We start from the raw sequence: 27,160 nt of genomic DNA on the forward strand, positions 1-27,160 counted from the left end.
GTTAGAATCAAGATTTTATATGCTATAACATAACTTGCTACTAAGTAGAACAACTTTTATTTATCTCCAATATACATACTTAATTTCAGGGAACAAAAAGGATGCTAGTCTACAACTGTGTATTTGTTCTTTTCCTTATACCCCCTATAATTAATGGCAAATTTAGGAAGATAAGAGACTGAATTATTGTACACTTTATCAATGAACTAATTATACTTCATTTTTCCCCCATTTCTCCCCCCCTTTTCCTTTCTGAAACCGGACAATCCATCAGCACATAAAGGAAGTCATTTACATGAAACACTATCACGCTTGTCTTTGTTGGGCCACCATTTCATGAACAACCCAGGATGTATAGCTGTTGAAAACTGGTGCATATATAGAATTTAACAAATAACAGTTCTTATGCAGAGAGCAGTCACAGAGAAAAATAGCTAATCAAAACACATTACAACATTAAATTTTCACTTTTTATAAATGGAGTAAAGATGCTTTTAAATATATTTACAGTTAGAAAAAGGACTTCAGATTACTACAAGTCAAAATTATTTAGAAATTATGAAAGTGAAGTTCATTTAAATTATAACATTATGAACAGAGTCAAATGCCATAGTCTACTTAGAATTTGTCTACTCTGCTGTCAGTATTGTCACATCCCTTTAATCACAAACAGGCAAAAATTATCTTAACTTTGTTTAATGCCAAAAATGGCATCATTGCAATGTAAACACTGGCAACATAATAGTTCAGTTAAAACCACCACAGCTTAGTTTTTAGATCCTAGCTGACGTGTGTTGTATCTGTGGTTAGAAATTGCTTTTCAATGTCTTATTCCATAAAGAACAGCGAGACTTTTCTGCATTCTTTTGGATTATAACCATGCTTGTGCCACATTTTTGGGATTATTCTCTAGAGACAGTTGAATCATAGTAAAATCCACTCCATCCTCCCCTTCCTTTCAAACCAAATGGCTACTTATTTCCGAAGATACAAAGAGACCTCTTGTTGGTAGTGCTGGGTGGTTTATTCACATAAAATTAAATGAAAATACGTTTCCCATTTAGTGAACTACTGGTAATAGATTATTATTTGTTTGCAAGGAATTCTGAAATGTGTTAGCATTCATTACATTTTAAATAGAAACACATTTCATAAAACATCTTGCGATGAGATCTGCTATCATTAAACTGCTTACTTTAAACAGTTTCAGCTCTCTTGTAATCCATTACATCAGTATACTCTGCAAATAGTCCCACCTAAAAATAAAATATAAAAAAATAAAGTTGAGAAGCATGTCTTTTTCTTTTAAAAACTAGTGTACGTTATTTTGAACACCAGCCCCGCCCCAAAAACATTTAAGAACCCCAAAATGAATTGTCTTACAGATACTAAGATTTGGCCAGGTAACGGCAATGAACAGACATCCTATTTAGTAAGATAAAGCAGAATACATAATAAACAGGTCAGTAGTTATCCATCTGAAATAGCCTATACTTAACATTTGATGTCTAAAAAGTTTAAACAGCAACACCAAGGAATGAGGTATGTATGTTCTCAGATATCACATCAGACTTTCATTTTATGCAACTGTATTTCACAACTAGCATCTTACAAAATAGAACAGTACCATTGTGCCTGTAGAAGTACTGCATTAAAAACAGAAAAATACATTACTACAAGAAACCACCAAACATCACAATTGTCAGGGGCTACAAAAATCCATTGTTTTAGCTGTTAAGAAGACATATCATACGTTGGTAATAATTTGGGGCTGGATTCACTACCAAGAAGGTCAATCCAACTTTTACATGGGCTTAAAAATATATTCATTTTGAATGAAAAGAATCACAGGGGTGTAAGTGGACTACCTCACTAAAAGAAGCTAAATGGACTTTTGTACTGAACCTGAATCTATAATTTAAAATCTATACATGAATTGTATGTGTGTATCAAAACACTTATTGGCTGTAAACAAAAATGCAAAATCTGTATTCACAAAAATATTTTATTGGTAATTTTACATAATACCGGATGGAATTGTAAATAGTTCTGCTCTGTATTAGTATATTGCTAAGTGCGTAAGTGTTGACAGGTTATACCATAAAGTAGGGGACTTTATGAGGTTTTTTCATATGATTTATGACATAATATATTCTAATAGGCCAAATCAAAATTAAAGAAATTGATTCAGGAACAAAAAAATAATAGTATTGTTATTTGCTTACTCTTGTGCAACATCTGATAGTCCGGTAATGAAATGACAAGTGACTACATGACACTAGATAAATTTGGGGCAAGGAAAGAGCACTAAGCAGAAATGAGAACTGCACTTCTGTTATTTTTAAAGCTTTTCCAAATTTTCCTATTTCCAAATGTTAGTTTTTGCCAAATGCATAGTCAACTGAGGTTCCATATTTGTTACACAACATAGAAAACCAGTGTACAGTGACAATGTAGTACTTCACCTGAATTGTAAGGTTAACCAATCAATGCTTAGAATGTGTTTTCTATTTTGCTTGTAAACATTACAATAAGTGTTTTAAGTGTGAAAAAATATTGGTAAAACCATCAACATAATTCAATAACAGTAATCTAGTAAAATGTGTCAAACATTGGCAAAAATTCATACAAATGTTTTATTTAATAACATTTTTCCTATTTAACCACACCAAGTACCAGCAGGTGTTTTTAAGAAGATAATTATTATGAAAATTCTGTTGCAGCAATAGTTGATTAAGTTGATCTCTGACTTGCATACATATAACTATGTTTCACAATTCTCAAATAATACATATTTAGGCAGCTTGAACTATGTTATAAAAATTTAAATTCAGTACATGCCAATAGTAGAGACTCCAAGAGTTGTGTTAGAATTCACTAAACTAAAAGTGAAAATGGCCTTACGAATAACACTGCATAATGAACATTCAAACCACATTTTCATGGCACCTTTACACATGAAGATTAAAAAGTTGGTCTGAAAATGCTTTGTAAGCATTTCTAGATTGCATTTAAATTATTGTTTCTACCACTGCACTTTTTTCTTTTTTTAAAACTGCATAAATTATGTTCCAGTCAACATACCAATTGTGCATGGATAATCTGTCATGAAAATGTGGTAACAGGTGACAGGAGTTATGTATTTGCATGTTTTGAAGAGAAGAGACTAAAGAAACTGGAGGAAATAAACTTTAATGAGATTCCCCATTCAGTGATGACGCTTCTCCTCTGGGTGAAGATGACCTGGACATTCCCCTCTCTGTATTGTCAGAGCTAGAACCGCTCTGACTGTGTTGATCTGCAGAAGCAGCACTGGAAGCAGGTGGTGACTTAGTTTTCTCCTTAAAGTCTGTAATTATGACTGTCAGATCTCCAACGGTAACTTCCAAATGCTGAGCGCTACTTCGATCCACATTTTTCAATCTTGGCCTAAATAAAGCAAATAATCATATGAAAAGCACCTTATTATCTTGTCTTCCTCCTGCTTTTTAGGACCTCTGGAAAACATACATGTGTACACAAGATTGCTATGTGCAACATGTAATATACAGGAAAACAACATAGCACAAGTATTTACGGTGGAGTGTTCCCCAGTATGTTTTACATGAAAATAGCTGAACATAACACATTACCTTCTCCTAAGATTATTTAAAAGTTGACCCTATGAATAATGTAACTGTGCAGCAATATGGATGTGCTGCATATGTGAAGGCTTTTACTTTTAAAAATCAAGTCTTTCTTTACTGTGGCTATAGAATTCATAAATTTGACCCAGAGAAGCATCCATCTCTGCAGCAGCCTTAAGCAACAATTCTAAGTAGAGAATGATGTTCACTAATGAAGATGTTGGCGTCTCTCTTGAATTCAACAGCGCAGATAGCATTAACTTGCAGCAGGTATTACTTCATTTCAAAACCTCACTAGGACTGCTAGTATACCACCTGAACTGGACTTCATGTTCACAGTGTAACTCTGGTATTCCTGGCATATGTTGTCATTTAAATTATGCACAGAGCTATTACACACAGTATTACACATAGTGTCTTCATCTAATCATTCAATTGTTTGATTTTCACAACATAAAGACCAGAGAAGAATACTTTCACTTCTGCCATCATACTTCTGCTAGTGACAACCATAAAGTACTTTGAATTTACTATTTTTCTTTGACTACCATGAAACACTGCCACCAGACAGCTGAATTTATACAATCGGTTATGAACACCATAGCTTTACGCATTTAACTGACTCCACAGCTTTCGCTAGCTCAAGCTGCAATAAAATAATTTAATATGACATCACATATTAGCAGGTGTGCTAACAGCAAAGCCCTAACCTTTACCCTATCATCTGACTTTGTTTGAAGTACAATTGGTTCCCAGCCACTTCAGCTGAAACACCTCATGCCTTTCCCTCGCTAGAATAGAGACAGGCTTTGACATCTTGTTCCCCTGAGGCTGAAGTAGTGTGACTGAAGAATTTAAGAGAAAACTGAAAATCTGCTGCTCTGTAACACAGTAATGGAGAGAAAAATTCAGCATGATCAACCTGCGTAAGTGCCATGCCTGGAGCTTATTAATCATATTGAGCATGCAGGCAGATTTTTACGATCATTTCCAGCAATAATATACAAGTTTTCAGGCAAAGAGAAAAGTATATCCTTTTCCCAAAGGATACTGAAGAAATCTGCTTAAAATTTCAGTCCACCTCACTTTTGCATTTTTAATATACTATTGAAATTTAACCACCAATATTTCAATTTATAATATTTAATTAGCTTGATTGAAACTCACTGTGTTAACTTCAAATACTTCATAACTGAAGTACTTCAGCTGCATGAGGTAAGCCAGTAAATTTGAGTATTCAAAAAGGACCATGTCTGTGTCCTTAATCCTAACCATGACTTTCTTAACAACTGTTCTCTCTTGACTCTCAGTGTCTCCCTAGTTCTGATCCTGATTATCCTATTTCAGGCACAAGATAAGCATCTGCTATTTTTCTGCATAACTAATCCCAAAGGATCTTTCTTGGCTGGACTATACTGGACTGCTTCCAAAAAATAAAATTAAAAAAAATTAATAAAATCAATAGTTCCTCCCACATTTGATTTGACTACAGATCTTGTATACTTCTGAGCTTTTTGGCACAGCATTCTTGCCACAATAACTTTCTGCTTAGACTGTAATGATTGATGGGCAATCACCAACTGCATGAGGTTTAACAAGGGCAAGTGCCGGATTCTGCACCTGGGAAGGGACAACCCTGGCTATATATACACACTGGAGACCAGCCATGCTGAAAGGGACTTGGGGGTCTTAGTCGACAGCAAGTTGAACATGAGTCAACAGTGTGCCCAGGCTGCCAGGAAGGCCAGCCATATCCTGGGGCGCATTGAGCACGGCATCGCTAGCCGGTCTAGGGAAGTGATTGTCCCACTCTACACTGCGCTGGTGCGGCCTCACCTCGAGTACTGCGTGCAGTTTTGGGTGCCACAGTACAAAAAGGACATAAAACTATTGGAGAGTGTCCAAAGGAGGGCAACAAAGATGGTGGAGGGTCCAGAGGGGAAGACGTATGAGGAGAGGCTGAAGTCCCTTGGTTTGTTCGGCCTAGAGAAGAGGAGACTGAGGGGAGACCTCATCATGGCCTACAGCTTCCTCACAAGGGGGAGCGAAGGGGCAGGTGCTGATGTCCTCCCTCTGGTGACCAGTGACAGAACCCAAGGGAACAGAATGAAGCTGCGATGAGGGAAGTTTAGGTTGGATTATCAGGAAAAGGTTCTTCACTGAGAGGGTGGTCGGGCACTGGAACAGGCTCCCCAGGTAAGCGGTCACAGCACCAAGATTGACTGAGTTCAAGAAGCATCTAGATAACACTCAGTCATATGCTCTGATTCGGCTGGTCCTGCATGGAGCCAGGAGTTGGACTCGATGATCCTTATGGGTCCCTTCCAACTCAGGACATTCTATGATTCTATGACTTAGGGTTTAAACTTGCTGCTTTTGTTTTGCAGTTTGCACCTTCCTTCCACTTGATCTTACAGCAAGAGCAAGGCTTTTACAACTGCTTGTCTGTACTGTAATATTTAATGTTCTCAGTTCTAAGAATCCAAGGTTTTCTTCAGCATCCCAGATGTAGCATAGAGATTTTTATCATTAGGCATTATACATGCTTTATCCTGTCACATTAATTTATATCCTACTTCAGCCCTTCAAAATTTATTCCAGTTCTGCAAGGATAGCAATAACCACGTTACTTTCACATTCTTTTGCAGTCTGGTACTGGTTCTCTCTCTCCTATTATTTTGGATGAAAACTAGTCACTCCTGTCCCCTCTCTTTTCCAGATATTAGTATCATCCATTCGCCTAGCTACAGTTTTGTATGGTGTGAGAAATACATCTGTAATCCTTAACAAAAATAAAGGTTTCTATGTTCAGCTGGTCTCCATCTTCTGGTCAAACTTACAAACTGCAAGTTTTCTTCACAATAAGCATCCTAAACCAATGAAACTTCACATACAGATATTTAGCCTTATTGTTGAAAGAGTTTGCCTCAGCACTTACAAAGCATTAAAATCGCAGAACATTTTCTTATTTTCTTTTTTAAATTATATTTTATCAATACCGTAAAAGTTTCTAAAATTTTTACCTGGTTTTCTTATGACTGTTCTTTTTGCTTGTTGTTTCCTTTTCACTTTTTTCCTTTTCTACTTTGTCTTTTTTCTCTTTCTTTGATTGTGTAGGGGGCACAAATTGCTGAGGAACCTGTTGTGCAACCAGCTGAGAGACAGGTCGAGGTTTCCTGTGTGCACATATATATATAGACATGCACAATGCTTAGACATTATAACAAGTCTCAAACTCTCTACACTTCAGTTATTAACACTGACAATCACTATAAAAATAAATACCGCTAAATCTTATATTGCTGCCAATACTTCATTAAAATAGCATATCAAATTTAAACCCATTACAGCCTTTTGTTTCACTTACTTGCATTATCAACAAATGAGATTTTTTTTTTCTTTTTAAGGATTTAGAGACAAGACTTCGGAGTGTCCCCAGCTGTCATATCCAGACAGACACTTACACGGAGTGAACTCCAAAAGATGAAGCTTCCAGAGGGAATAATTTACCACTCAATCCCACCCTCTTCAAACAATGAAGGGGTCTGTTTTGAGTGTACTGCAATACCGAAGTATGCAATCCACGTCACAAAAAGGAAAAATCTGATATTTCAGGTATCGGAGCTAGAGCCGCTGTTGGCCTTATAGAATAAAACTTAATGTTTTCAGCTCAAATTCATTGAAAACAATGACAAATCCTGTGAAGTTGTGTATCATTTTTATAAAGTTGTTTTACTGGAAAAAAATATACTGCACTAGTAACAGTAGGATATAGCTGTCAGAACATATATGCTTTAAAAGCTGGCAAGAGAAACTTCCAACCACATTCCATCAGTATACACAGTGCAGATTTAATTTCCAAGTTTTGAACCAAACTAAAAACAAGAGTGAGAAGAAGAACAGCAGGCAAAAGAATTTCAACAGTTTATTATATTTTCTGAAATATTATTTTGAAATTGCTTCATTTTTAGTTTATGTTGGAATACAAGGATCCTAATGTGAAATGAAAGATTTTACTCTTTCCAGTGCAAGGGTATTTATTTTGAGATTTTGGAATTAAGAAATTTCAAGTCATGACATAAAAAGGAAGGTTCTGTGACTGTATTTGAAGATGCAAATTTCTTCTCCAAAAGAATGTTTTCACTGCCAAGCTCTTGCATTTTGTTAGTTGGGTTGTGTTGTTGGTTTTTTTTAAATGGAAAAAGCACAAATTATATGCACTGTGATACTACAAAAATACAGAGTAGTTATTAAAGCAACAGAAGCTATCAGCTCTTACGCATATTTATTTATCCCAACCCACAGGATCACGCTACCAGCACTTCTTCCTTAGGTGAAGTGATGAGTAAAATAACAAAAGCAGAAAATCAAGGCAGCTCCAATTAGCAAGTTATATTTTCAGTAACGATTGCAATAGTTCATGTTATAGAGTAAAAGCCAAGTTACAAGAATCCATAAAGCGTGGGAAAGGCAGTTAATATTAAACAGCTGAGATTTCATGAGTCTTCACAGCAAGTTCTTAATGAATTAAAGTAAAAATAAAGACCATTAAAAATGTCAACACAAGAGAATTTTGGGGTAAAAACTAGTGCATACCCACTCATGAACTGAACCCACGCTAACTCATGGAGAGACAAAGATCAGCAACAGATCACTTAGTGAAAACTACCCAGCTTGTATCAGCTGTCAAACACATGTTTACATCCTTTTCAGGAGAGCATTGCAATGAGGACCTTGGAAAACACACAGTAAGGTCCAAAATCACTGAAATGACTGAATGGATTACAATTGTTTACATTAACGGAGTACATAGGACATTTTTAAGAAAACTTGCCTCAGAATTGTTTCAACCATTTGTCACAGATGTTCACAACAAAACAAGAAGAACCAAGGTGTAATTGACGCACAAGTTTATCATTTCAGGTGTAAAACATTTGTGATATATAAACAAAACTGATGATCTGTCTTGAACTGAAGATTGCTCCAGGAAATAGGGATACTGGGAGTTCATATTCCTAGTGACGGCCAAGTGACAATCCCATCATTACTACATACTGACCTGAGAGAATAATCTGACATGTTACTTACAAAGTAAGACAGTAGTGAACTTCTCAACACACAATTAATTACTGCCCAGGGCTGTGGACAACACCATGATCATGGAAATTGTTAAAAAGGGGTAGAGGGGGAAAAAATTCTTAGCCAACTATTTTAGTTCTCAATTTACAAGAATTTCTATTCCTGAGGGCAAACTAGATAATTTCTATTAGAGTACAGCTGGGAAATTAAGCTTAGAACTAAGTCCTAGGTTTAGAACTTCTTTTTCCAGTACCATAAAACAAATGAGACTGACAAAAAAAGATCTTTGCCACAAGGAATAGAAGTCAGTTAAGACAAAAAAAAAAAAAACCCCACAGAAAAATCATGTTTGGGAAGATGCACTAAAAATGAACCAAGATGTTCTAAGTGGTTTTGCTGTGACAAAGAATTCCACTCAGTTATTTTATTCCTCTCAATTAAATTTCCATCTTTTTGTTGTCAATCATTTCTATAGCCGTCTATCAGCTATATTTATGTTCTAAAATTTATTATCTGCTCTGTCACTTCCAGATTTCTTAAACAAGGCATTTGATGTTTTTATATTAAAAAATTGAGAAAAAAATATATTCACTTCTCTCAACACTGAGAGTGTCTTTCAAGCGTTCAATTTATTTATTTTTTTTTCAGGTACTCAAAAGGGGCTACTGAACTGCAACCAAGCACTTTACAAGCCATGCAGGCTTCAGGAGATAACTTTACCACTCATGAAGCTTTAACCTGATAGAATTGTTCATGATTTAGCGGTAGCTGAATCACGCCATTCAAGCATGAAAGAATTTATACAGTGAAGGCTTTCTCGCAGAGAAGATAAATGTCAGAAAAACTATTCCTGTAACAGGAAATTGATTTTTATGATTTGCCAAAATACGACATTTTAAATTACTGGTTTTCAAACCCAGTTAGTTAAAGACTTCTTGTCATAGACTAGTACAGATTTAAGTAGATACAGACAATGTTAACACTGCCTTTTAATTCATCAATATATTTATGGTAATTTGCTTTTTGAGCATATTCATGAGCATCTGAGCTAACTAGTGTTTAGAAAGAAGCTCTATAAACTTTTGCATTATGATTACAAGCATTTTTGCCTCTACCACTGGGAGTGACTTTACAACTGAACAATCCAGGCAGAAACATTCATAAATACAATACACGTTGCTTAGTCAGCCCCTCAAAACTTTGCATTTTTATCTAATAATTTCACTTCAGTCATTTTAAGTGGAACACTAATCAAGAGAGGCATACACTATTACAAAAGATAAAAGCTATTAATTCATTCCAACAGAGGTAAACTTCATGGTTTAGGCCCTATGCACTGCAGCGATACCAACAAACTGATTTACTGAGCTTCCAAGAGATCCCTGTGCATTGCAGCTCTGAATATTATGCCTCTCCTCCTCTAGCACTTAGTTTTCCTTTTCAGCCAGTGTTACCTTTCTTCTAAGTTAACATTAGCAATACTTCTACCTACATTTCTATTCCAACCTCATTCATTACGGTTTTATTAATTATCTAGTTCCAATAATGCTTTCAAGGCCCTGCAGACAAATACACACTTCATAATATCCTTTAAAAATAAGGAAAACTAACATTTTTTAAAAAGCCAATAGACAGTAATACAAATGTTCAAGGGTATAGTTTTTTTCTTACCTACAATCCCCATTAATGCTAAATGACAGCAATGTCATAGTTTTAACTCTGTTCTTCTTGTTCCAGGATACGACTACATTTTATCTTATGGATTTGATCTAGCTGCTGGTTTAGAGGGTATATTTACAGAGGCTGCAGAGACTTGTCTATTTAGGTTTTGTGTGCAGAAACTCATTCAACACTGATGCTCTCAAAGGGAGCAAATATTTAATACTGAGAAGGATGGACTAGTTTTCCTTCCTAGCATTCTTAAAAAAAAAAAAAAAAAGGCTTTATAGCATAGCAATTTACATACCTAGAAATGAAAACTACTCATTCAAGAATGCACACAGTGCAGTAGACCAAATGATATCTGGAACTTTCGCCCCAAGTCATTTTCCTCTCCCAGAGCTTCCTGCTCATAAGTCATTTTGGACATCTCACAGCAGTACGTGCTTCCTTAATTTCCCTCACCTGGTATTCAGCAATAATCTATGTAAAAATGATTTTGACCAATTTGATATGGTGAATAACTTGGTCTCGTTACAACAAAGTGGGGCGTTTTGAAAACACAAATAAACAAACAAACAAAATCTATGTACAATACTAATAATCAACATATGCAGCAGAAGTACAGTAGTAAATTCTCAGTCGTCTGAGTTGCGCATCAAACATGCAGACAACCAAACTGCCTTAATGCTGAGGCATTTTGGGGTCTGGCTGAATTGATTTAATTTATACAGAGCACAACTATATTTCCACAGTGCTGCTTCTACAGCCATCATGAGTCCATAAAGCAGACTCATGTCTCCTGCACTACTCAGAGTAGGAGCTCCAGTTCTGATAGACCTGAGCTACTTATCGGTCAAACCGGCTCTAGGGTCCATCTGCCACAGTCTGGAAACAAAAAGCATGACGTGGACAACTGTGACCATTTTTCCATGAACCAAGCCCAAATCTACCTACATCTCAAACGAGTCCCATGTCAGCACGATGAACCCCTGTGTGCAGGGTTCAGAGAAGAGTCATCTGTTTGGTGCTGCATATCCTGAACACTCAGAGCCAACCAAGACTGCCAAGCAGCACACAGTACCGCCACGCAAATAAGACTGCTGAGAAGCACAACGCAGAGACATCAACAGTCCAACAGAGCAGCCAACACCTTAGCTTTGGTTCAGTGTGAGCCATGCTGAACTTGGACTGATCCACACAGAACCAGTACCCATATCCTCCCAGTATCCACAGAACTCAGAACACATCCTGTGGTTTTCTATATGGAAAGCTAGATACTATAAACCTCAGAGCTGAATACATACACCTTTTCAACCTGTTGTGGGAAAAGTGTATTGTCATCTGTAACGCACAGTTTACAGAGTTCAGATATTCTGAAAAGTAGGAGACATACTCAGAGGCACACTCTTTCTTGAAGCTAAGTCTCTTCTGCATTCTATATTTCATTACTGCAGAAGTATTAAAATTATGATTTCCCAATCTTAACAGAGCAGGTCTAAATTAAGGAAGTGCTGTCACCTCAGCTTTCAATCAAGCTGAAAAATGTTCTTCAACAGATAACTTGGATCCAGAATAATATCTGCCAAGCAGAGCTTCCATTCTCATGTGATCCTTTCCTTCCCTTTCCTTTTCTCAAGTCCATCTACCTCCTGGCTTCGATTCAGACAAAAAGCCCTGGCTGGAGGCTTATCCTGTCTGGAGTGGCAAATCATCTATTTTGTAAAGCAAGTGCTACATGCAACATATCTAAAAACTTTTAGAATATCACATGTTAAGCCAGAGTCTCCTATTGAGCTCCGGTCACTTCACTTGCCACACTTTTCCTCCACTAACTAGAGCAATATTCTAGTCCAACTTTACTTACCTATCACTGAGCTGATACAATTCTGTTTTCAAATTCCTCTTACTCCCTGGCTTCCTATGAAATTATATTCATCTTGCCCCATCCTAGAAATCAGGAAGAAATCGCCTGTGAAACACTGTTCCTACAGAAGGATATTATGTCGTAGCTGCCCAGTATTTTATTGATCTATTTTTGGTTCCTGGACTTAAGTTTCTCTTCCAGATACGAAGAAGCTACCTTTTGAATCACAGAAGGATTCAATGAAACAGGTAAGTTGTTCATACTATCAAACAGAACTATTCTATACTAAGAATTATTTATTCATCAGAACAGTTTGAGTTTTCAGGCTGATCAGCAATATCTTATCTCCTGTCATATTTTCATTCCCACAAAAGACCAGCTCCTGAGCAAAACAAAGCCTGTGGTATTTCTTCAAAATTCTTCACCTGCTTTTATGTAGAATTTCTACATGGTATCCCATACATTCCATAATTTCAGCTTTGCACATGAATTTTCTCCTTTCCTCCACTGTAAAGGATCATCACTTCTTAAATAAAAAAACCCCAACAAACAAAAAACAAACCAAACAACAAAAACCCCCCAAAAACAAACCCCAAAAAAACAGGTTTCAGAGACTCAAGAGAGGTTTTATTCAAAAGCACCCCTAATCCTTAAGCAGTACCATTTATCTAAACTTCTCTTCGCTGCAGGGAGACACTGACCTTTTGTTCAAGAGAGCAGATTCATCCCTCAAGAAAGAGAGGTTAGAAATATCTGGAACAGAAACCTCACTGAATTTGTCTTGCCGTTGGTCACAGAATCCTTTCCTCAAAAATGAAAAATCCACATTATTCTTTAAATACAGAGTACTGTTCCCTTTCAGGTGATTCAGGACAGAATAAATGCTTCCAAGTTAATGGAAGTTCCCAAATCTTCTACTACTTGTTGCTTTAAGGCCCTCACTGCACAGGACTCAAGTAATGAGTCCAGCATGGTTTTGAACATCAGCTTCATTCACACTTCTGCAATCTGTTCTGTCCCACCAGCAAGGCATGGCAGAATTCATTCTTTGGAAACCAGTAATCTAGTAAATCAGTGCCCTGAATTTCACTCTATGAGGTTTTCAAGAATTATCAAAATCACTAATGCCAAAAGGCCTTACAAGCAGTAACTAATCCATTTACACATGTCATCTTTGGTCAAACTTGTGAAGCTGACTGCTGAAGAATAGGATTGGTTTAAAAAAAAAAAAAAAAGCAAGCTTTGGCCTTTACAAACTCCATACACAGGGTTGTTGTTTTTTTCATGGCATGTCCTTGGGGAAAGTCTTGGAGTTTATTTCAAAAGCTGCAATATAAACACAGAACATGCTGATGCACTATAAGTTAAACCCAGAACACTTGTCACAGTTGTGGCTAAGGTAGAAACTCTAAAATCAAAGCCAGGCCTTCCCAATTAAGCATCTTCAGGCAAAGCATAAGAGAACAAGCTCAGTCAGCTTCCAGGAAAAAATCCCTAGGACTAATCACTAGGCATCACAGAAAGTTGGTCAGCTCCTCAAACCACTGCAGTCCACATTCTTCGTTTACTACTTAAGGACAACTGCTTACAAAGCAACCTTCCTGATATCGGGCACTTCTGACAGTCACAAAGAAATATGACTACTAGAGTATCATCATGACAGTGCCTCCACTTTCTGTCTGATTAATACCCCTTTGATTTTTCCTTCTATCTTATCCTATATGTTCAAGCTTATGCAACTGCTACTTTAAGTCATGCTGAAATTAAGCTGGTTTCTACGTGATAGCTAGAAATTTTTGTTCAAGCACTCATCCTTACTTCAATTACAGAAGCTTTTCTTTCATTTATCTATAATTACACTGCTTGCCTCTTTTGACAGCTCTGTTGTCCCCTGACTGCCACATAAAACGTGTCCCATGGATCTACAGAAATATAAATAAAGTATCACGGATAAGCTGATACGCAGTAACCAGCTATATGCACTCCTAAGCCACTGCAAATCCTCAGTAACTTTGGACAGAAAACAACTTTACTGTGGAGCCTTCCTGCAAGCAGTTCTGACAAGGTGATGCACAGGAACATGTTATTTTATTGTAACAATTCAAACACCATTAAAATTTTAAGACACTTTTCAAAATTACTGCCAAATGCAAGGAAATAATTTAATGCATTCTTCCCAAATTCAAAACTAGTACCATCCTCACAGGTCAACCTTCTAGTCAAGTAATTATATGGTACTTCAAAGATTAATCACTCTTCCTATATTTTTCACAAACCCACCACGTCCACTAGTATTCATATTTAAAATCTTCTTGGTTTTGCCCCAAACTATACGTTCTTCTATACTCTCCCCAAAATGATAACATCTGATTTTTAAACTATTCAACCATGCTAGAAGGTTCAGACACATCAAAAATGTATTTATACCGCCTAAAAGACTGATAAAACTGTTGGATTCCTGAAAACAGCATACAACTTACAGTAACATATGTCCTGCTATAAAACCACTGTTATCATGACATGACTAATTTCTACTTTAATTGTACCTTGTTGTCCTTCCTCCAACCCACCTCTTTTCGGGGGCCTGTCGTCTTTGTGAAATGCAAGCTTTTAGAAGCCCCTATCAAACTCTTCTAAGCTTACTCTGCACCAAATTTAAAATTTCTAAGTTTGCTTCATAGCAAACCTACAAAGGTTGTGTGTGTGTGTTGTTCACCTAGAAGTTACCATGGATTTACATTATTATGAAAAAAATGGTATTCCTCTCTCTCTACTGGCCTGCAGACTTGCTTATCTCCTTTCCATCTGCTACTGGGGGCCTTCTGTGTGTTTCTGACTGAGCCAAGATACTCAATTTTTTTTTTTTCAAATGGAATTCTAATTTCAATCATGTACTTGTACTCCTCCACCAGCTTTTGCTAGTCCCTCATCTAGCAAGGATTTCAGAAATGCCTTGTTAACATGCCTGAGTTTTTCCAGCCTTCAATTGTTTTAGAATTTGGTAGCAAATTTAATTCTTGTGACAGGAGGTAGACTGAAAGACTTTAGTTGTCTATATTTTGTAGTGCATTGCCACTGGAAATAAGAGTAATCCCTGATAAAGCAGGACAGACCTTGGAATTAGTTAGTCATCTCCTCTTACAGCTTCAGCTTTTATGTGGAAAATAACAGGGCCAGGGCCATTTCCAATGACCATTTTTTAAAGTGGGCTACCCAGTTGCTAACAGTGAACATGTATCTTACTTCAGACAAGTCAATACATTCTTGGAAAATAGCATAATTTTAGTACTGCATCTTGAATACAGGGCTATATTTCAGATACCTGTACTCAGAAATGCATGCTGTTGTGTAACTCAATATTCTGTATCGCCCCTTTGCTTCTTTATTTTTATATCTTATCATATATTCCTCACCTCCAGACAATACCAACAAAGCTAACCTCATGATGATTATGACTGTCTATTCATCTAGAGCATATCAAATCTTACCATTAGATATCTAATCAAAGTTTTGTAAATATCCCTTCATAAATATTACTTGGTTGGATAATTTCAAAGCTGTTAAAACACTCTCATACATTGGCTAGTCTAAAATTCTGCAAAACTACATTATAAACAATTGAAAGTTTAAAACGCTTCCACAAGTGTTTTCAGAATGCGTTTACAAGACGGTATGAGACCTGATGCATTGGCTCACCCAGAAAAACCACACATGCTCATGCCTCAGAGCTGTGCATCTAATAAGTCTACAGACCACCCTGCTCAACACTTCTCAGAACTGTCACCAAAGCAAAAAAGACAAACTCCTATAAAGATTAGAGTAAGTATTTGTTTGGTTTTTCTTAAATAATTCCACTTTAAGTAAATCAATTAACAATATGCCACTGTGAACTAAACAAAATTATTAAAAGAAATAAGGTTAGGTTTAACCAAACCCTAATAAAAATCTTGTTTTGCTGATGTTTCTATCATACATGTCTTTTAAAAGTCTAAACAGAATACAGTTAAGTGCATTAAAATCTTGCTGAGAACAAAGTTGAACCATTCAAATCCTAGTCTGTTCTTTCATTACTAGACTGGATCATTTCCCAATACAAATGTACAGGCTTTAAATATCTTATAATTTATTTGAAGATCATTTTCCACTCACGTCTATCCTAAATATTAATGTCTCAAGAAGCTAATAGAAATCTGATATCCACAGTAATACTCTAATCTCCATTTTTCTAGTTCACAGTCATTACTGAAATCTCAAGAAAAGCTTATCTTCACACACTTTCTATTTCATCATCATATTCTCCCTAGTCCCTACTCAAATCTCCTTCACCACATCCTCATTTCTCCAACTAAGGTCCACATTCTCAAATGTATCTTAACACAGTAATTAGAGCAATTAATTTAAAAATAAAAAGTTGTTCCTAATCTCCAAAGCAAGTAGATGTACACAGCGAGTCAGCTGGAAAGATCCGTGATTTTACAGTAAACAGCTTTTTAAATAAAGAGACAAAAAGAAGGATATGAAAAAGTGGGTTTAGGTAGATTTTTCTAAGTGAGAGACTACTGTAACACATAATAGTAAGAGAATATTTCACTTAGGTATGAATGTTTTGAGCAATTCTTATGGCATTTATTTCAGTACCTTTTACAGGGTACAGCTACAGTTAAATATCGTAACAATATTATAGCATGATATGCCTCCTGTGTATTTTCAAAAAGACATTAATTGTGCAAAGTTCTAACTGTAACTTTGCAATAGAGCTTAGACAGCTTTTTACTCTGAAGATCACAGCACAGGCTACAACCCACAGCTTTGGAACGTGACTTTTCCATGACGGACTGATGATGTAGATTTAGATGCCAGAAGGTCTAAATGGCTCCAGAATTAAAAATATGTGTGTGTGTGTATATATTTCAAATTCAGTTTCTGTAATAAGTAACACAGTACCTTGAAGTAGAAGTTAACTAAGAATAAACTTTCCTCCCACCCACTAGTCAATTCTTCTTAACACAGTTCTGTCCCTCCCCTCACCCTCATATACTGATAACGAGTTACTTTACAAATATCAAGTAATTAACACTCTCGCTTCCTTGGCCATGTTTTTCTCTCTTCTTCAGAAGTCTTTCTGCAAAACAGGTTACAATGATGCTAGTGATTTTTGCATCTATGCCCCTTCCAGAGTCTCTTTTCCCTCCCACTGTAAATAGCTTTAGTAGTAAAAAAAAAGTAAGCAACTTCACCTAAACAAAAGGAAAAAAATAAACATATACACAGCTACCCCAGTCTTCCTTGTTTTGAGCTGACCTCTGCCTGCAAAGACCTTAACTTTGAAGTTTGCCTTTTTTCTTAAAGACTAGGAATCCATGAAAACTGTTGGAAGGCCAAGGTGTGTATTTATAAAGACATTGCAATGGTGTTGACAGCTTTAAATAAATGGAATCAAATTTAATTTAGCATCATAATCTTGTTATCATGGCTTACAAATGCACAGGTGAAGAATTTCCCAAGAGCCAAGAAACTGTTACTTAAGTTCTTTATAGTATAGAAAGAAATCAATAGAACTGAGACACACATGCACGCATTAAGTCATTGCAGTAACTGTCTTCATGTAATTATGCAGACAGTCAACAGTTTGACACACAGTGAATAGCAGAATCTTATTAAACTTCAAGTGAGAATGCAAAAGTTCAAGTCTTACATTTTAGACCATTCCTGCCAGTTTATGCACAAATCTGTATTGTTTAGGTGTAACTACATGCAATCTGGCCATACAAAAGCCCCCCAAAAAACCGTTGCTATCTTTACCCTACCAATTTTCCTATCTTTTTTACTGATCTTTCTTTGTGCCTCAAGAAGACAATGAATTTTTCAAGTGCTAGTTTGACAGTAAACTTTTAAAGCATGAAATATTTTTCAAACTTCAATAATGCAGGACTATTTTTGTCAAATGCAAAGCACTCATTCACAAATACAGAGAATTGTTATGCATTTCTATACACAAAATGCACAACAGCTTTTGATATATATCCTTCCACATATTTGCAGAATAGCTACAACGCTTTGAGACTTTATTTTCTTCCATCAGGCAATTTTTCAACTAACGTAACACTTTATTGTTTCTAGATTTGATACACAAGCAAAATTTACTTTCTTTAATCACATTTATCTTTTAATGGACTATCACATCTACTCTACAAGCTCTTTGTGCAATATCTTGTGCAACAAGGGCTTCTAGGTTCTGCCAAGATACCAAGGAAACAATATTCCAGAACAAAGGAAACTGCTTTTTTAACTTCACTGAAAAACCAGCATAAACATTTATTCCGTTACCATTGCTGATTTTTGTGATCAAGTGCAATCAGACCACAACTTACCTTCTAATGCCAAAGAAAGAAGAAAAAAAAAAAAGGTTCATTTCTGCATAAGCACATCAGTGATATTATTTAAAGCAAACAGGAAATCATCAGGAACCCTGTATAGTAAGTAGTATTGCAAACACTGTGGCCAGTTAGATCTTGCAAACTGTGGTCAACACAGAAGCTAGCGGTTCAGGTAATGATGCCACTCCTGATTTTCAGCAGTTGAAGTCACTTATGAAGAGAAAAAAAATATTTCCTACTACCAGTTCTTGTAATGCAAGTACAATAGTTGCTAGCCATTAAATTAAATCACTAGCAGGAGAAGCAGTCTTTGGATTGTGACACAGATCAGCTCACCCTCCCTCAGTCATCAGTACTCTATTAAGCTATTCAGAATAAAAACTATCAGATTAAACTACGTTTAGCTTGCCGTGTCACATGAATATGCTCATACTAATCACCACACAAAGCCATCTTGTGAGGAAACTAGTCTTTATTTCTACATTGAAGCAGTTCATGATTAAATGCATCTTCAACATCGATAATTTACGTCGTTATCCAAAATTATTTTCTCTCATTACCATCACTTCTGTCATATCCTAGAGCGTTAACAGTACATTACACTGCCTCCGCAAATAATACAACTGAATAATGATGACAGTGCAAACAATGGAGCTAGTGGTCTGTATGGGAAAACATAATATAGATCCATATGCATATTGCAGAGTAACAATGCAATTTCTACGCATCCTATGTATATTTGAATTCTAACTTTCAGCCAGCTCTGATTTCCAGTGCCTTCATATTCCTAGCTGTTTTACAGCGTGAATCATTTACTTGGAATTCATCCATTCGGTGCATTTCTAGCAATTCTGTCTTTCAATAAAAGCTGATTCAATTAGAATAGACTTACAAGACCCATATGGTTTTATCAGTCACTGTATAAATGTGCAGAAAACTACCCCTTGAGGCAGTGTCCCTATTTAATCATTCCCTTAAAGGGAATGCCCTATTTTCCAGATGACATTTAACAGATGAGGCCAGCAAGTCTCCTGAAGACAACTGGTACACTGCACAACAATCTGCCCTAAGAAGAAATATCCATATCAGGGCCTTTAGAAAGCCCAAATTCATCTTCAAGGATCGTTTTTAAAGCAGCCATCAAATGTTACTTTTCCAACAATCAGTTTTAAGGCTTCAACCTCTCGCACACTGTTGTTAGAAATTCTTCCCCATATGCCACAAACTGTGGTTCACCGATGCTCGCATAAGTGACAGCTACATTGAAAATACCCTGTTTGAGAAACATACGGGTATCAAACAATTTATGTTTCCTATATGACAATGTGCTATATATGAGCAGGGGTCATAATTTCCTTAACAACATCCCCTGAGGAGGCAGTATTTGGGAGTCTGCAGAGAAGGCAGTGGTTACAGTTTTTTAGACCCCTAGATCCTTGGGATTCATGGGGAAGTGACCTCTCCCAACTTCCAATCCCACAAAGGATTGGATCCTCCAGGCAGCTCCTCTGTCCCCTTCCTGTAGAAACTGTGATGCTTCTTGCACCTATGCAAAAAAACACACGCAAAACATGAGGTTCATACTGATGCAGCAGCACAGTTATTGTTGCACAAAACAGGGTGAATACTTGGCACAGGTAGTTTTGTGACCAAACAGGAAGGAGCTTGCTTCTGACCTATCTTATTTGTTCTGCACTGCAGGTGGGATCTTCCCAGAAGGCTGCAGCATTCTATAAACTTCCGCCATTCAGAGTCAGCCCCACAAAGACATCCACCTTAAGTAGGGGAAAAGACTACACACTTTCCCTGAAAAATCAAGTCTCCATAATGCTCTTCAGGAAAAATGTATATTAATAGAAAAAGATGCCACATAATCATCAGCCCTCACCTTTTCTTTTTCCCTTCTTATTCAATTACAGAACTTCTAGCCTATGACCCTAATCACAGAATTCAATAACATCTGTAAGAAACAATTTTCCTTTCACTGAATGTGTCAAACCAACTTTTTTCAGCTTTTAGAGTTAGGAACTCGATTTTTAAAATAAATTTTAAAACCCCCACTCATTCACACATTTTTTTTCTACCAAGCACTGTCATTTGAACTGTGCAGTTCAGATAAAGTATATTCAAGCATTAGGGAATATGTAAAGATAAATTTCCAGTAAGTTAGAATGGGAAAATTTTCAATTGCTCATTTCCTCCCCACCAACTCCTAAGAAAACAAGAAAAAACTTGTATCAGACGTCAAGGTCATATCTTGTAGTCTTCAATTTGACTTCTGATGGAAAGTTTGCCAGCCAAAAGCCTACCAACAACATTCTGCAACTGAACTCTCCAAGTTCAAGCCTGCTGTATATCAACGTACCACATACCAGTTGAACGCACTTCAGAGAGAACAGACAATCCTCAGGATCTCTCTGTCCTACTTAAACCAGGATAAGCTACTGCATGAAAGCATAAAAAATGAACACTTAATATTTTGTTCCACTAGCCTACTTCAAAAGTATTTTGTAGCTGACTGTATTGGCCAACAAGACAAGACATCATCTGATACTGTGAGAAAATTTTCTGCAAAGCATACTGTCTTAACCTGACTTTCAAGATGAAAAGTACAGACACTAGTATCAAGTTTTAAACACAAACAAGCATAATGGGCTGTCACAACAGTAAAAATTGTTATAAAAAGTCATGGGGCAGAAAATGCAACTTCTCATCCCTCTACAAGCGATACAAGAGCTTTCTTCTTACCAGCTAGACTTCTCTTTTAACGTACTTAACCTTGTTGTAGGTGTGTATTCAAATCCCAGTAGCTTTTAGACCAAGACAGCTAATAATTTTCCCTAGAAAGGGCACAGTACGCAAGAATACCACTGGTGGCCCTAAAAACAAAGATGACATTTCCACTAAAAAAAGAAAAAAAAAATCAGCTAAACACATCAAACCACACACCACTTATGCCCCAAAGGAAAGTACATAATCATGGAAATAGAAAGAAAGAAGTATATCTGCTATCAAACATGGAAAGCAAGCAAATACCATAAGGCATAAAGGCTTCTTTGCGTCAGTCTCCACACAAAAGTTTAATTCCATACAATCAAATTATGGTTGGATAGAAGGGATAGAATACAAGTTAGAATAAGAAACAGACTGGGCTACTGAATGTTATACATGGCAGTCAGCAGCATATAATGAAATTCACCCTCAGAAACATACTGTTTACAGAACTACAGGAAGATGGAAGAGGTCATCAAGCACTGCAGAAGAGAAAAAGAAAAAAGTAAAAGAGAAATCACAATATGATAATAAAAATGCAGGAAGTAGTAGATCATAGACTCACAGAATGGAAGAGACATCAAAGATCATCTAGTTCCAACCCTCCTGCCACGGGCAGGGACACCCTCCACTACACCAGGTTGCCCAAAGCCCCATCCAACCTGGCCTTGAACACCTAACACTTGGCTCAGCCTAACTCAGATTTCAGAAAGATACTAGAACAAAATTATGTAACAGTTGGGAGCATTTAATGATAAAGCCCATTGGCTTGACACAGTCCAGCTTCTCTCTTTAATGAGCTAATTGTCCTAGTGACTAGGAGAAAAACAACACACGTCCCAAGTCTTGACTTGGGACACAATCAAAAATACATTCTTCCACTCATGCTAGACTAAGATTGGGACAAAGTTGTGCAGAATGAAGTTTAAAACTAGGGTTTGTTTGGGTTTTTTTTAAATAGATCTGAATCACTAGCTGTAGATGTAGGATAACATTTATAGTGAGGTTCTACAGGTATACTATTTATATTCTTAATCATGCCTTGGACAAAGGAATAAGGAATAGAACAAGCAAACAGCACCAAGCTGAAAGGTGGTGAGAACTATCTGTCAAGACCATCCTGAGTTAAAATGACTCAGAAATCAAAACAATGAAATCCACAAAAGACAGAATAAAGCACCACAGGCCCTATGATTGCATAAAAAAAGCCCTACTTAAGTAACAATAGGACAGAAAAGGACACCGGACTGGATCAAGTAGATCGCAAGGCACAGAGAAGCCAACATCATGATACTATTGCACAAAAGGAAAATCCTCATTCAGGGAAGTACCCGCATCAGACATCATAATTTAGCACAAGCACAGTGGAAAGGCACAAGCCCACTAGACTTTACATTAGAAATGACTCAGCTGAAGGTCTGCCCTCATTCTGGGCTACTACTCTAAGAAACAGGTGTGTCAACTGAAGATTCAAGAATAAAGAATCATGATATGAACTGAAGAGAACTGTCACCTTTAAGAACAGGCTGCTGAAATTTTGTTTCTGTAAGGAAGACTTAGGGAGAGAAAAGGGGTGAACATGGAAACTATAACCCAATAACCAAAGAACTACAAATAGAGTGGGTAATTCATTGGAGATAGGGAGGGTATAAATCAATCTGTCTTACTGAACAGAAAGGTTAAATATCTGGAAAAATATCAAGGGTAAAAAGCACTATAAATAAGCTGTCTAAAGGGGTTGCAGTGTCCTTCAGTGGAGACTTGTTAGGACAAAAATTATGTTAGAAGTTGCCCAGCTGTACTGACTCTCTTGCGCTGTGGGAGAAGGTCCAACTCACTGGAAGACCTTTTCCATCCTGAGTTCCTAGGGGAACATGGATAAGCCAAATGAGACATGTTAGAACCATCCCTATAATGAACCCAAACGTATTCAAAACTTTTACTACTTTAGTAACTGTGGAAAACAAATGCTAATCTATTTTGCTTGGCTTTGGTACAATTCAGCTGAACAAACCATTCTTAACTGGAAGAACCTACCTCAGACCCTGCAGTGCCCATTAACAAAGCTGACCTTACAGAGAGCACGTCTCCTAAATCCATCATCAGATCTGAGATGGGAAACAAAGGGCTAAAAAGTTTTTTTCCTGTTCAGTAGTTCTGACATCAATAGTTATTATAGGAGGGGAAGAGAGAAAGTTTATATAAAGTCAAAGGTTTCTTTCTGTTCCATGGGTATTTCTTTAATTACATAAGGTATATATACACATAGAAGGCCAAGTCACAATGACAGCTACCTAAATTTCTGGCCAATGATGATGCTGATATAACTACTATTTTCAACATGATGCAAAAAGAAACAGCTAAACTAGGTTTAAATCAACTATCAAATTTGGATCAAACAGGCCCTACTGAGTCTTAGCCCAGTATCAAATGAAATACTGTTCATTTTGTTCTGGGGTGATTGCATTAAAAAAGGGAAGAAAAGAAAAAAAAGCCCAAGAAAAAAAAAAGCCCAAGCTATAACAGACATCAGGAAAGAGTTACAGAAAAAAACCAAACAAAAAATACCAAGCTCATGTTTAAAAAAAAAGCAAATTTTTTCATGAGCTGTTTAATCTATTAAAATATGTCATGTTCAAAACTACAAAGATTTTACAAGAGAATTAACCTTAAAAAAAAAGCAACAACCAAACAACTTGTGTAGTCTTTCTAAAATATAAGCTTTATCTTCTTTTGATTGACTGCCCATTACATTGTCTATTACCCATACAAGCTCCACCCATCAACAGCATCTAACAGGGCCACCCCAATCAACAAAAATTACTTCATTGTTTTACACAGAAAAACAAAACCTCATTCAAGTTGATGTGTGCAGAATTCTTAAGTTTCACTATATTTTTCAGGGAAAATAATTCCTAAATAAATTCCTAAATAATTCCAAAGGTTACTTTTAAAAACAAGACTGAAGTCCAGAATGACTACATTACCTGATGGCTATCTACGGAACAAAAGAGTATTTATTCATGGTCCTCTTCATAATTTAATATTTAAGCTAAAACATAAAACTTGGCATACAGGGCTTGGTAAAGTATGGATTATATACGACTTTCCCACTCACTTCATTCCTGTAAATATTTCCCTCTCTAAACTACCACAAGTAACAACAGCTTAACAGACTTCAGTCTGTTAAGCTTGATTCAGTTATGTATTTGTAAAATCAGCATGACAGGCGGTTCTTCCTCTTTTTCTCCTTCACAACCTTCCCCCTGATACACGCATGCGCATGTGTGCACACAGAGGCTGCATACTGGAAGGCAGAAGAGAGTGTCCGTAACAAGCTGTTGTAAAACAGACATGTTAAACCAGATATACAAGATAAGTACCAACTCTCTGTCGTGAGCAGTACTGCATTTCAACAGAAATACAAATACCAGATTTGGTTAAATGTAACTGATTTGTGCTTATAAACATCCAGATGGTACATGACTAAACAAATTGCACATATTTTCTGAAGAAAAATGACCTTGATATCCAAGTTAAAAAATTAAACATTTTATTTATGCTTTTCAAAGCATAAAACAAACTCATGACAGCTTCAAGTAGAGACCTGTATTTCATATTTAGGAGATTGTCAGACATGCTTATAAAATACATGCACATATTGAATGGCCATACTCTCAGGCACAATCAAGAAGCACAGACCAAATATCAAGCAAACCTACAAAGATGGCATCCCAATTCCTTATATCTCAGACTCTTCTGTCTAGAATGATTTAAAGTTGGCTTTTCATATCTTAGGCTGAGAGACAAGGAACGATTCAGTAATGGAGATCAATAGAGCATAGGACACAGAAGCCGTGCCCCCTTTCAGCTGGTTATATATGTCTCTACTTCAGCAGTACAGGTTGTTAAGAGGTATACATCCCAAATCCACAGAAATTCATCCTGACTTGAGATAACTTCCTCATTCTAGCTAGAAATTACAGGAGCTATTTTATGTAAATTATATTGCATATAGCAGCTCACCCAACATGTGTATCAGAGAGGAATACCTAAAAAAACCCAACTAAACCCAACAGTTTCACAGAAGTCACTTGTACTTGCTTTATCTCCTTATTCTCCGTCTTTCTTTCCCCCTGCCAAAAGAAAAATACTTTGGGCTTGCATAGTGTGCACTAAGTCACATAGATTCATAGCTAAGATTAAGTTTTTATTGAATTCAAAGCAAGCAATAAAAGTAGTTCTAAAAAATAAAATGAAATAAAACCATAACAAGCATAAAGTAGTCACATCTTTGTACAACTATCCTTCTCCTATTATTAGCTAAGAGAATACTATTAGTGAAAATATCCTTTGGAACTCTGCCCTTCTTCCTAACTTGAAAATCACAGAATGCTATTGACTCTGGAAAGGGGAAATTGATCACATATCCCTGCCCCCATTTTTCCTTTATTTACACAGCAAAGTATCACACCAAGCATTTCAAAGTTTAAAAAGCTGGATTTGCAGTTCCTCCTGTAGCTCTCACTACACTCCCCTGGACGCTCATCCTTCACACTCAATGGAGAAGTGGTCTGTCATAGCACTGAAAAAAGAATGGGATCCTGCAACTACAGACCAGACCACAATCTGCATGCATAAAAACCACATTAAGAAAATCAAAGTCACAGGTAATTTTAAATCTGGATGCTGTCACTAGCCAAATAACAAGAACATTAATATGATCTGAGGAAGCTGGAGCAGAGAGGCGATGGAGCAGTAATGCAGCCTCCTAGAAGACAGAAGGGAGTAGCAAAGGTATATCCCTTTTGAGAGAATTCTAGTCCTCTCGCGTACTTCTTCCCAGCAAGACTGGAACTCTGAACTTTCAGCTTTACAACACACCTAAATTACAATGACTAACTGTGTTAGCTGGCAAGGGGCGGGGGGGGGGGGGTGTGGGGGGGGAAGGCAAACAAAAAACCCCACCACATCTATTGAAGGACAGACAAACTAGGAGCAAGTACTTGCTGCAGTAAGGTCTGCCCAAGGATCCAGCCCAATTCTTGAAGGTCAACCAGTATCAGTGTACTCCTGATTCAGATAGTGCCATGATGAGCAGAAGGAAAGAACTAATAGAAATGGTAGCATGCCCATAGAGGCAACTTTCTTTTGGCAAAGCAGTAATTGTCAGAATTAGATGAAATTCAGCAACCCCACTATAACCTCCCCAGGAGCCAAATAACTCCCTTCTGGGTTTTCAGCATAATATCATTGCCACTGTTGCTTTTATAGTGATGCTGGTCTGGGCTTTTTCAGTGTTTCAGCAATTACTTTACTTTTCTGTACAACACGAATGACAGAGGGGGAATGATGATTTTTCAAGTGTTTATGTCTCAGCAAAATTTAAACAATTTCATGGGGCAAGGAAATCAAACCACTTATTTAGCCTAAGGACTCTTCCTCTTGCCAAACTTCAATGGCTTTTGCAAACAATAGAGCTTCTCAAAGAGATCATACAATTTCTTTATAATGGAAACTATTAGGCAACCTAAATATAGAGTCCGTTACCAGTTCCCTTTATAAGACAGTACGTTAGGGTTCTATTCAGCATTCCTTACTCATGCTTCTAATGAACTTCAGCAGGAGATTTGTCCAAGTAAGGAATGATTATTACAGCCCTAGGTTCCTTACATTTATATAACATCTTTCATCTAGAAAGATTTCAAAATGTTTTAAAGGTCATATATAGAAAATTACTATATTCAGTACAGTCTCCTATCAAGAGGAACATAGTAATT

At 36.7% G+C, this 27,160-nt stretch overlaps 1 protein-coding gene across 1 annotated transcript in view; it reads right to left on the reverse strand.

The window, feature by feature from the left end:
* Positions 1–1,987: 1,987 nt before the first annotated feature.
* Positions 1,988–27,160, reverse strand: part of YAF2 (YY1 associated factor 2) — a 28,874-nt gene continuing 3,701 nt past the window's right edge. Inside the window, exons 3-4 of the mRNA XM_075744996.1 lie at positions 6,650–6,802; positions 1,988–3,429 (exon numbers count right to left, since the gene is read on the reverse strand). Of these exons, the coding sequence (XP_075601111.1) occupies positions 3,192–3,429; positions 6,650–6,802 (391 nt within the window). The 3' untranslated portion in view covers positions 1,988–3,191. The remainder of the gene's footprint in view (positions 3,430–6,649; positions 6,803–27,160) is intronic.

Source organism: Balearica regulorum, chromosome 1 (genome assembly GCF_011004875.1).
Source record: "Balearica regulorum gibbericeps isolate bBalReg1 chromosome 1, bBalReg1.pri, whole genome shotgun sequence".
In the NCBI taxonomy this organism is placed as follows: domain Eukaryota; kingdom Metazoa; phylum Chordata; class Aves; order Gruiformes; family Gruidae; genus Balearica; species Balearica regulorum.